The sequence below is a fragment of the Cryptomeria japonica genome, chromosome 7 (genome assembly GCF_030272615.1).
Source record: "Cryptomeria japonica chromosome 7, Sugi_1.0, whole genome shotgun sequence".
NCBI classification, from domain to species: domain Eukaryota; kingdom Viridiplantae; phylum Streptophyta; class Pinopsida; order Cupressales; family Cupressaceae; genus Cryptomeria; species Cryptomeria japonica.
The window spans coordinates 650,132,559-650,144,949 of record NC_081411.1 but is presented as its reverse complement, the minus strand read 5'-3'; the positions used below and the strand labels follow the sequence as shown (position 1 = coordinate 650,144,949).

At 34.1% G+C, this 12,391-nt stretch overlaps 1 protein-coding gene across 3 annotated transcripts; it reads right to left on the bottom strand.

Moving 5' to 3' along the window:
• Window positions 1-8,525: 8,525 nt before the first annotated feature.
• LOC131071220 (extradiol ring-cleavage dioxygenase) lies at window positions 8,526-12,069 on the bottom strand. 3 transcript variants are annotated; one of them, XM_058006976.2, is made up of 3 exons: window positions 11,990-12,069; window positions 11,204-11,519; window positions 8,526-9,240 (listed from the first exon to the last, which is right to left on the bottom strand). In XM_058006976.2, exons 2-3 carry the CDS (start codon window positions 11,480-11,482, stop codon window positions 8,674-8,676), a joined length of 846 nt encoding a protein of 281 aa, XP_057862959.1. In that variant the 5' UTR covers window positions 11,483-11,519; window positions 11,990-12,069; the 3' UTR covers window positions 8,526-8,673. The 3 variants fall into 3 exon arrangements, with proteins under 3 accessions (XP_057862959.1, XP_057862958.1, XP_057862957.1); XM_058006975.2 differs by having other exon boundaries at window positions 11,972-12,035; XM_058006974.2 differs by lacking the exon at window positions 11,990-12,069 and having other exon boundaries at window positions 11,204-11,909.
• Between the last annotated feature and the right edge of the window lie 322 nt (window positions 12,070-12,391).

The window sequence follows — 12,391 nt, the reverse complement described above, 5'->3', positions numbered from 1 at the left end:
TGTGGATTGTGATTTTTAAGTTTGATGCAAGAAATAAAAATTGTCTTGTTGATTTTAAGCACCAAATTCAAATTGTCCCTAACTTGCAAAAATAAATTTTGTTTGGTTTGGAGTTTTGTGGTCCTTTTTACCTTGACAAATGAGGTTCTTTTTTTTACAAGCCCAAACAAAATGTGTGATTCTTTTTAAGAGCCCAAAATGGAAGTGAAGTTTATTTTAACCAAGAAAAGTAAGTGAATTCATTTTATCCTAACATTAAAGACAAAGTTAGCAACATAAATAAATTTACTTCCTAAGCTTAATTTCTGAAATCCTACAAAAATCGGGTTAGTCTAAACCCGCACAAAAGATAACAAGTTAGTAAAATTCACATATTTGGTGGGCTTCTACAAGCCTAATATTTTTAGTTTTTCGGTTACAAGGAAATTTTTTACAACATTCTGTTACAATAGTGCTACTCTGTGTGAAAATAGAAGCGCTACTTAACACAAAAGCGCTACAATATAGACAAAAACGCTAAAAGAAAATATTTTTACAATAATACAAAAGCGCCAATAAAGAAACAAAAATGCTAGTTAAGACTCAAAAGCGCTAAAATACTAACAATAGTGTTAAATTTGAGACAATAGCGTTAAAATACCAAATTACAATAGTGCTAAAGCAAGAACAAAAGTGCCAAAGCACGACCTATGTGTCAAGTTAAACAGTCAAAAGTTAGTTCTGAAAAAAAAAAACATGTTGTTGGTGTTTGATTCACGTCGGATTCACCAAATGATGCTCTGCAAAATGGACAAGTGTTAGATTAAAACATGTGGTCGTATAACACACAAAAACAACAAAAAACAATGATCAAAGTTAGTGTTATTCAACCAAAGACTAATCTAAGCAGGCATATCAAAAAAGACACCAAAAACAAAGTAAAGCATTTAACTATGAATGTAAATGCGAGAAGAAATCTCCAAATGCCTTCTACCATGCTCTTAGCTCCTTCTCCTTTGTTCCTCTCCTCTCCAAGTTCCAAACTAGTGTAGCTCTTAGTAGCTTTTTGCACTATGGATGCTTATGGAGGTTCAAGATTGTAGATGATTACTCCAAATGCTATGCAAATATGAACAAACTAGAAACGAGATTATTATTTAGTCTAGTGTTGATTTTAATCGAAAAGAGTAAATGTAAATGCTAAATGCTCTCTAGAAATCACTATAACTTAGATACATACAAGTTTTCAGGATGTGGATTATGAAGAAATGGGCTCTATTTATAGGAAAAATGGAGCAATGGATGGTTGAGATTGAGTAATCTCAATAAAGATCAGGATTGAATGATAGTCAATCCATGTGAGGACTTTCAACCCAATCCCAGGATGACAAATGTCAATATGAGATAGGTTGAGAGGAGAGGGAATAAGCATTAAATGCTTGACATGACCTGAAGGTTAACTTGAGAGTTAAGGTCAAGGTTGGGTTGAGTGAATAAATTCTTTATTCAAAGAATAAAGCTTTTATCCAATGGATAAACTCTTGTGCAAAGGTAAAAGGGATAACCATGGTCAAAGCAATAAATGTTTGAGGAGACACATGAGTCACATGAAGGTTGAGTAACCATAAATGGTCATGTAAAAGTCATAAGTGGTTTAGAAGACTTTAGAGGTTAAATTGTTGAACACACAAAGCATTTAATGCTTTTCAAAGACTTTGAAGTCTTTGAGAAGTGACTTCGAGTTGCTTAGGAATGCGACAATAATTAGGAGATGGATTAGGTTAATTGATTAGGATTAGAAGAATCTAGAAGGGGGTTTAGAAGTGCAAGTGGATTTGGCGAGTGAGGGAAAATAGGATTTTAATTTTAAAATAAAATTAATTTATTTCAACTTGTGGTTGCAACTTGCATTTGTAAATGCAAGTTGGGGGGGGGGATTTATGATTTAAATAAATGTTTTATTTAATTTATTTAAAAGAGGAAAGATGATTAAATTGAATAAATAGTATTTATTCATTTCATTGAGTGTGAATTTGGTTGAATTAATTAATTAAAATAAATTGAATAATTTATTTAATTAATAGGAGAGTGTTTGAAGATGAATTAATTAAATATTAATTTAATTAATTGATCGCTTAGTGGATTTTTAATCAAATAAATACGAAATATTCATTTAATCAAAATGGATAGATTTATGTGACTACAATACGAACATGAAGGAAACAACACAAAGAACATTTACTTAAAACTGAGAATAATACAGTTATGAAGGAAACAATGAAAGCAGTAAGAAACATTTTAAATACCTAGAACTGCTTTGAATTCTTCCTCCTCTTCGATGGATGTTGTGTCTTGTGAATGACTTAAATGGGATGAAAGAGATGTTTTCATGTATACTTGTATGCTTGAAGCTTTTTGTGTTGGTGCGTGACATATTTAATGTTTGTACTCTTATCAATCTGAATTTTGAATTTCCATTGAATTTGCAGAGTTTATCTATGATTGCTTCTTTTACTTCTGATTTGATTTCCCTTCAATTAAAAATGGTGGCCTTACACAATTTAATTTGTGGATGCAGGTGGGTTTATGTTAAAGTGACCAGTACCTATGCCCTTGAGCTGGAAAGATGGAACAGGGTGGCTGGGTAGATGGGATAGGGTCATGCAACAAAGTGTTAGTCTAGTCATCCCATAGTAGGTGCAAGTTGTCTTAGTACTTGCATTGCATTGCCAGTTGTCATATTATTTTGGATTGATGGATGTTCATGTGGCACTATTAAGTCTATAGTTTTGGTTGTGACTGGGGTGGCGAGCCTCATTTGAATTTTATGTCATATCTATATGTCATTCACATGGATATGGTATTTTGGATTGTACAATGCACTTTTGGGCATGACAGAACCTGTCAATGAAAAAGACAGGCAGTGTTTTTATTGGGCCCACTTGAATGACTAAATAGAAATGTGTTGTATGTTTTTATTCATACATATAATGATAGAAAATATTTAGTAAAAGGTGCAGTGTTTTTATTAATTATTAATTGGTCTTTTTCTGGACAACTTTTCAAACCTACACCGACACATACTAGTGGTCGGGTAACTAAGTGTGGGCCCCTAACCAACCCAGTAGTATCACATGTTTTGGACCTTGCACACATTCTGGCTCCTCTGGACCCTACTCAAAATAATAATAATAATAATATTAAGCAAGCGATTTGACAATTAGGTAGTACCAGAATCTGCATAATAATAGCAAATTGTACCAGAATCATAATAATAATAATAGCAAATATAGACCAATAGGAACAAAGAAAAATCATATTTTTATAGTCATTTAAAATAAAAATTAAATATGAACTATAGAATTTTTGTTCAAAATTTTTAATTCTATGAAATGATTGGCTAAACTAATTGAAAAAATAGAATGCAATGAATGGATAAGTATTCTTGTCATGGGCGGGAACTAATAAATTATTTTGGAAGAGGTTGAAATTTGTATTTTTAGTTAGGAAGATTAAAGATAAAAAAAATTGTTACAAATTGGTGCGTTTCAATTAAAACAATATCTCACAAAATATAAATTCAGAATTTTAGGTTTTTTAAAAATTAATTATCATTTAATTTTGGTCCATTTTGATGGAATGGTTTAATATAATCATGTATTGAGAAATTGAAGTGGAATATTTTCATGTTAAAATTGATATAAGATTTTATATTTATATTTGTAAGTTTATATTCATTTAGACTTATCTTTTATGTTGGTGAATAAGGTTATATCAAAAGTTTATAGTTAGCACCTATTCGCATTGTTAATTTTATTTAGGATGGCTTAGTTGTCACATGGAACACTCATTTAATATTATTCATGTTAGTTATATTAGGTGTCATCATATTAGTTTCAAATAGCATAATGCATTTAATTTTGTATCAAGAGAAGTTGTAACTACTCTATCATTTCTTGCCTATACAAGCAAACTCATTGTAACATATCAATCATCTCAATACACTTCAACTTCCTAGTGAAATATTTATCTCTCTTTCTATGGAAGTTGTTGCAGTCGTGATCTTGGGAGAACGCTCCAACATGGTATCAGAGCTTTTTGATTTGCATCTCTTTCTAGTTGAAACCCTTCACTAGCTTTGTTGAGGTCTCGAGAATCTCTAAATTAGTGAAATATATTTTCATCATTTCATTTGGTTTGGTGCTACCCCATTTGTGTCATATTTCACTCTTGGTTAATTGCATCAATATTTTTCCAATCTATCTGTGGGCCTGCATTACCATTTCCATGCAAAATTCCAAACTATGTACATTGCTCACTCCCTCCCACAGACCAGTTTGTAGATTTGATATCATTTTGACATTGAAAATTCTTGGAATTTTTAGAAGTCACATCCATTCAGTTTATCGTTACATTTATGGTGATATTATTCAATTTTTCTTAGCCTCTTCACAATGACAATTGTACCTACTAACAACGATATATATTTCATCATTCCAATTGCAGCAATATTCATATCTACTTCCTGCATTGACTCTATATTGATTTTTCAACACTGCAATGATATACACCAAGGTGTGATTCTTTCTTGCCAACAATTATTTTTAGTTTCAAGGGTAACAAAATATGCATAAAGATGGTAAGCATTAATAATTCCATTGATACTTTTTCACATAGAGTTATTGGTGCGATCTGTCAAAGGAGACTATGATTTATTTTTGGACGCCTTTCATATTAGCTCTTCATCGTATGTAATGCATCTCTTGTCTTCTTTTCAACATATCATACTTCTTTATGTGGACTTTGTTGCAAAAATGAGTCTAGTTTTTCATTGATGTTAACTTGATTGTCTAGATGAGGTACCTAGTTGTACTTTGAGTCCAAAAGTAGTTTTGTAATGTGCAGTTGGTATAAGGTTGTGCAATAGATGTGCAGTTGTATGGAGTATGTTTATAGATGTCTGTAATGACAGATTATGATATGTTATAGTATTTTTGGAGCTTTGTTGGTGTTCTATGTGAACTGGTATAATGTTTCAGTTCAGTTTGACTATTCCAATGAACAATCTGCCAAGCTTTTTAGTTCGACCTGTGACGGATATGTATCAGATGGTTATGTAGTTTCAAAGCAATGTCTATGGTTGAATATTCTCTTCATATCTCAACTTTCAAGTGATTTGGTATCTACAATTGAAGTTAATTAAGTCTAATTTCTAATTGGAGTAGTTACAGTGCAGTGGTGTGGAGGAATGTGTTGCATTCCTTGGCTTTTGGATTGGTAGACTAATGCAGATAATTGATTTGGGTCCCTTGATATCATATGTTGTCATGTTGATCATTTGTAAGTATATTTGGTGGTTCACATTTAAGTTTGGGAAAGTTATGATTGACATACATCAATTGTATTATCATTTGAGGGCAACTCAAGGTGTTTTGGTCTGTGCGGTAGCATGCGATTGCTTTTGGAGCTATCTTGGAGATGTTTGGAAGCTGTACCAACATGATGTGATTCTTCACATGTTTCATTTGTCTTCCACGTTTGCATTGTAGATTGTTTTTGAGGTTGATCATTGTGCTTATACACGTTACACCTAATTAGGCCGACCTGATTATTGTTGTTGAAGTTGCAAATGGTATATAAAGGTTAGAACCATTCTGTAGATGAAGGAATGAGTTGTGTGAGTGATGTGAAGCGAATATAAAGTGATAGAGGTTTGAAGATTCAGTAGAGCAGTGATGAAATTAGTTTCTAATGTGTACTAAACTATGAACTGCTATCAGCATTTTGATAGATACAGTTTTCTACAATTCAATCCTATTGATGTTATTGTATCAGAGGAATTGTATCTTGCACTGAAGAAATGATCTCTAGTGTGTGCAATCCATTACTGTATCTTGCCCTAAGGTTGTGCACCTTAGCCTGCAAGTCATTCTTAGAGTAGTGAGCTCCTTGGCCTTTCGCTTAAATTTTGTAAACAATTTCATATATATTGTGAGTGTGATTATTATCGTGGTTTTTCTTAATTTGGGTTTTCCATGTAAAAATCTTGGTGTTCATGTGTGCATGGCTTTTTGATTTCAATTATTTACTTTCATGCTTATGGTAAATGAAATGAATGATCAATAAAAGAATTAATTGATTAAGTTTAGTGTATGCTAATTTACCCCCCTCTGGACATCCGGTAATGTTCAACAATTGGTATCAGAGCTAGGTTCCTGAAGTTATAGCCTAACAGTTGAGGTAGATCCAAGTTTCTAAACACCATGTTTGATTCACATATGGGTGTTATGGAACAAAATGAATGGGACATTGATGTTGTGGTAGACATGGATGGAGAATTGAGACAAGCTCTAGTAGATCTAGATGAAAGTAAAAATTAAGTGCAGAAAATTTGAAAAGAAGATCACCTATCTGAGAAAGCTACTTAATGAAGGAAGAAAGACGATTGATGATCTTGAAACAAAGCTACATGAAAAATCCAAAGAATGTGTCAAACTTGAAGAAGAATGGATATTTTAAGGAAATAGTTGAAAGAGGAAAAATAACATATTGACAAAGGTTTGAAGCTTAAAGGTGGAAGTGAAGTACTTGATGCAATGCTCGGTTTTTCAGAAGCAAAACAAGGATAAAGGTGGACTTGGATTTGAAAATAGTGAAAATTCTAAGAGGTTCAATAAAGGAGACAAAGGAAAGGAAAAGGTCAAGAATGAATTGAAAGACTCTAACAAAGATCAATAAGATTTCATTCCAGTTCGAAACAAGAGGATTGACAGACGGACTACCCCTGGTCAAACTAGGTATTCACCAAACATTAATGGTAACTATTTTTTTCATGCAATAAATTTGGACATAGAGCTAGTGAATATAGAAGTTAAATCAGATCTTAGTCATTCAATGGTCAATGCTATACTTGAAATAAATTTGGGCATAAGGCAAATGAGTGCATAAGTTGGATAGTATGGAATGGATATGTGAATACAGGCTATGGTAGAAATGTTCAGTCATTCAATGGATATTTCTATGCACACAACAAGTTTGGGCACAAAGCTATTGAGTGTAGGTCTAATATAAAAAGGAATGGAAATGTCAAAAGAAACAGAAATGTCAAGATGAATGGGAATGTTCGGAACAAAGTCCGACTTGTTATAATTGCAATAAAATTAGACATATTGCTAGATTTTGGAGAGGAAGGAATGAGAAATCTACTGATCCCATAAAGAAAATTGATGTTAACGAAGAAAAAGAGAAGATAAAGATGACATTGGTGAAGAACACAAAACAAAAGAGTGGGAATGGATCTACACCCTTTATTGGTCCAAATTTTTCTTCCGATAACAAGACAGTATGCACTGTCTTGAGGGGGAGAGTGAAACAAAGATCTTACAACCCCCTTGCGATTTGGATGTTGAGTTGCTTTTAGCATGACAGAGTTTCTGAAGGTGTTTTCAGAGGTTTTTGGATGGTTTGGTTTGTAGTGTTGCTTGTGAAAAATGATAAAAACAAAGTATCAGCTTTATGAATTATAACGGTAAAATGTATTAATTTCAGTGCGACCCTAGTTGGTGGATGCAACGGATAAAACAGGATGTTGAGTTCATTTTAATCAATTGCGAACTTGTTATTTTGAGAGTTCTTACATGCGAAGAAGAATTTTTGTGCGATTAGTGCATTTGAACTGTGTTTCTTGCAAACCCTAGTTTCTGAGCATATTGTGAAGTGAGTGAGATGGCCACTTCGATTGTGGTTGACACTGAGTTGAAGCCACGACCTATTTTCAAGCCATATCCTTATGTGGCAATGGTGCGAGATAAAGATGGAGCATTTTCAAGGGTTCCGATTGACTGTGTGTACACATAAGCAGTGAAGGCATACATTCATGTCAAGCGAGAAGAGCTAAGTCACTCAAATTTCATGACATCTAGGATAAGCTAACTGAAGGGGATTCAATTGCTTTCAAGGAAGAATACAAGAATATTCCATCTTTAGGTTTGAATATTTGGAAGGAATTTCTTGATTTTACCTATGAGGCAGAGTGGGTTAGGATTATTTTGAGTCGTATCTATGAGGACGCGATGTATCTAGACAAACCCTATAACATTACTAGAGATGCCACCGGTTTATGTATGAATGGAACGATTATGGTGAAGAAATTGGTGAAGAATGATACTGTAGCAGCACTAACTGGTTCAACGTCAGATGGGAGAGCTATGACCATTGAAGATATAAGAGATTTGGGAGTCAAATATATAACCAAGTGTTTAGCATACATTGTGTTATTAGATCAGTACTACTAACTGGTGGGTATAGCCTCTATTGGTTTGTGTGTTATCTTCTACTTATTTGCAAATAGTATTTAAGCTTGACTGTCATTTTCACATTTGTTGTCAGATTCACTCTAATGAATGGGATGTGTCAAAATATATAAAGAAAAAGAGATACTTCTCTGTTTGAGGGCTTTAGTCACCAACCCACTGAGTTACAACTTACTGGCTTATTATTGATGTCGGTGATCCAGATCATACTTTCAAAAGCTTGAGGACTTGGCATAAAAGAAAAAGTAGATATGATTTTTATACTGCAAGTACCTTAATCAGATTACAACGTAAATGCCATACTTGTCAAACCTTGCACCAAGCCATTTTTGAAAATGGCATTTGCAAGAAACAATTATTCTACAGAAAATATTGCAATAATCTATTCCGAAGGTTGAAAAGAAAATGAAGAGTAAGAAAATGTGCCATGGGTCCAGCTAGTGTGGATTCTCTCTCCTTTGGATCCTTCACCAGCTGCTCCAAGAGAAACAAGCAATGGGTAGAAGTGGTCAGGATTAGGGTGGGCCTTTTTCCCATATGGAGCTTTTTCTTCAAAATTGATGACTTCCCCATGCTTACCATCAGCTAGGGTATCATTCAACCATTTGTCGAAAGTAGATGCCCATGAGACAGGACTTTTAGCATTGATGTCTATGTCTTCCCTAAAATTATGTGTAGCCTGCCCTGAACCAATTATAAGAACTCCTTCAGATTTCAATTGTGACAATGCTAATCCCATTTTATAGTGATGTTCTGCACCTTTCCTTGACTGTATAGACAACTGACAAACCGGTATGTCTGCATTTGGGTACATCATAGACAGAGGTATCCAAGCACCGTGATCTAACCCTCTTCTTGGGCTCTCCTTTACAGTCTGAAATCCCGAACTCCACAGCAGTTCTTTCACCCTTCTGGCTAGATCTGGGGATCCAGGTGGATTGTATTGCATCTAAAAGCAAAAGAACTTCACATTAAAAAAATTGTCTTTTCTAGGATTAAAAAGAAACTAAGGTCAAGCTTCTCTGGATTATAGTGGTCAAATTTCTAGAAGTATGCTCTGTGTGAAGCATTCAAATTCAAGGATCCCAGTTTCCAAACTTTTCTGAATATGTTCTCAGCCTTATGTGTCCTGTGCAATAGCAATGTGACAACATGTAATTTGATTTCATAAGTTGTGCTACTAATAAATGCCATTCAATTTCAAGATCCAACTCTTCTGTGTACTACAGTTAACAGAAATCATTTTTAACAACACAGTCAAGCATGAAACCCATGACCAACATACGAGGAAACTAGAGTATATCAATTCAGTGAAAATGACTCCTGTTTAATGACTCAATGAAAACTAGCTATTTCAGTTATTGCTTGTTTACACATCCCTTAAGTTACAGCATAAAAGCAAAGCTGGCATTTAAGAATATGTTGCCATCTAAATCAGTAACTTGAACTATGTTAGCAAGTCTTCTCAAATGGGATCTGGAATGTATGACATTGATATTTCTCAAGATCCATTGCATGCTCATCCGAGCCAATCTTTAAAACTGTACTGTAAGTGGTGAGAAGCATCAGCTTCTATCACGATTCATAAAGTTGATACTTACTCAGATCTTGTGCAAGGAATAACTAACATTTGAGATTGATAATCCTTACCAATTGCATAGAAGTGTGAAACTAGTCCCCACTGCTGTGTGCGTAGAATTTAAAAGTTCTATTTTCAACAAACTGGCGAGAGTCCAATGCTTGTATAGGAAGAAAGGTAAATTTGGGATCTACAATTTCCAAAGATACAAATTACAGTGATGATGAAAGATACAACCTTTTGCGGGGTTTACAATAGCTCAAATCTTATCTGAACCATATGGACTATTCTAGATGATAATTCCTAAAGCTTAAGTGGAGAACTGTTGCAAATGGATCTTCTAGAACCTAATTAGAAAAGTTAAGAATGATGAATTCAAAGCTCAAACAATTATATAAGATTTCAAAGCTACAAAGGTATAAAACATCACAGATTTAGAAGATCGTGACTTCAACGGGAGTCCACAGTAGAATGTATGTGGTCTGGGGCAACTTCTCTAGGTTTTTTGTAGTGTTGGAGGCAACGGTAGCTTAAGAGTTAAGAGTATCACAGATTTTATTCAAAGGGATAGTCCAGGGCTCAACTCTGTTTTTTTAATAATGAATGGATGATCCCGGGTTCAATATATCTTTCCATCATGGTATCAGAGCCTGTGTTTGTTGAGCAAACATTGGAGGATCTCAAACAGGGTTCAGTTCATTAGGAGGCTAAGGGTTTGCAGATAATTTTCTACACTTCGAAACAAGAAATCCGGAGAACGAATTTCATTTGGTTCAATTCCTAATCTGCCCAAATTTTTCAAATTGATCTTTGTTTGGGCTGAGAGATAGCTGAGGTATATACAGTGTGGCTTTAGGACCAGTTTAAAAGGTTGAAATTCAGAAATTGAAAGGGGGAAATGGTTGAAGCGATAAAGGATTGATTGGGTTTGAGGGCAAAGGGGCTCAAATGATAAGGAATGATTGGGTTTGAGGGCAAAGGGGCTCAAGTGATAGAGGATTGATTGGATTTGAGGGCAAAGTGCATTTCTTCAAGCTTTACAAGGAACAGAGGCTGAGTAATTAAGATTGCTAGTCTAACAATTCATCCATTACTAGTCCAAAGAAACCCCAATGTATTCATCCCATTTGGAGAAGCAAACATATAGAAAAGATAATATATTAGAGGCATTTGATCTGTGGCGAAAACCTAATTCAGGTCATGAAACCCTATCAATGACCATAACAAATCAGCAGAGCAAAAGAAATATACTAAGACAAACATCTAAAAAACACAGCCGCAATCAGAAAAACTTATTTTAAAAGCACTGCCTGCAAATAAAAAATCACCTCACCTGATAAAGCTGAGCAGGGAAGCCATAAAAGTCATGGATGGTGGCGTTGGTCTCAACAGCATTGACAACAGGTTCAGATGTGTCCCAATGTGCTGAAATTACTAGAATTGCCTTGGGCTTCTCTGGCATTACCTTTGACCACCCCTTGAAGAAAGCTGCTGCAGGAATATCTTCCAAAGCCAGCATTGGAGAGCCATGTGAAAGAAAATATGTATCCATCCCCCGCTTGAGCTTATTACCGAGGCCTTCTTCAGATGCAAAACCTCTAATTGCTGACATGTTCTTGTTGATCTCTGCCCTGTATGATTAATGGGTACTGCAGAAATAATGCAATATATCTATGAGTATTGATGTAGCAGAAAACAAGGCTCTCGCATGAATTTATAGCTAACTGCAAAGGCTCGTTGGTAAACCAAATCTTCAGAACACATCAAGAAACATTCAAAACAAATCACATCGCGTAAATTTAAAAATTGTTCATTTCACATATAATTGTGCATATGTCTTTGCTTTCAAACTTTTGGATTGATTCCTTAATGAAGTTTATTGAGAGAATCTAGCTGTTGTAAATTCCATTTTTTGTTTGGCGTGAAGTAGGAATAATTTGAAGCAGGATATGTTTTTCTATTGTTAAATGAGATCATTAACTAAGTCATAATTACAAGTTTCCAGACAAATTGCTGTGGAAGAGTTTGAAATTTGCAGTCTTATCTAGGAAGGTAAGACGCAAAAATAGTTGAAATTGATGTTTTTCAATAAAAATATTACATTGTCGTCATTGCTTACGTCATATAAAAGAACCTGAGAACTTGTGTTCTTCAAGAATCAATCCATTTCGAAGGCTCTTATCTTGATATAATCATGAATTGGCGGAAAGTAGAATGATTCTATATTGGTAAACTGTGGGCTTCTAGATGGATTGATTCTTGAAGAACTTTACTGAGGAAATATTTTTTCGTCGATACGTATGATAGGATCATTAATTGTAAGTGATAATTACAAAGTTTTAGATAAATTATTTTGGAAGAGTTTGAAATTTGCATTTTTAGTTGGGAAGACTAGAGATCAAAATTGTTGTAAATTGGTGCTTTTCAATTAAAATAATATCACATAAAATATAAATTCAAAATTCTATGTTTTTTTATTAATTATCATTTAATTTTAGTCAGTTTTGATTGAATGACTTAA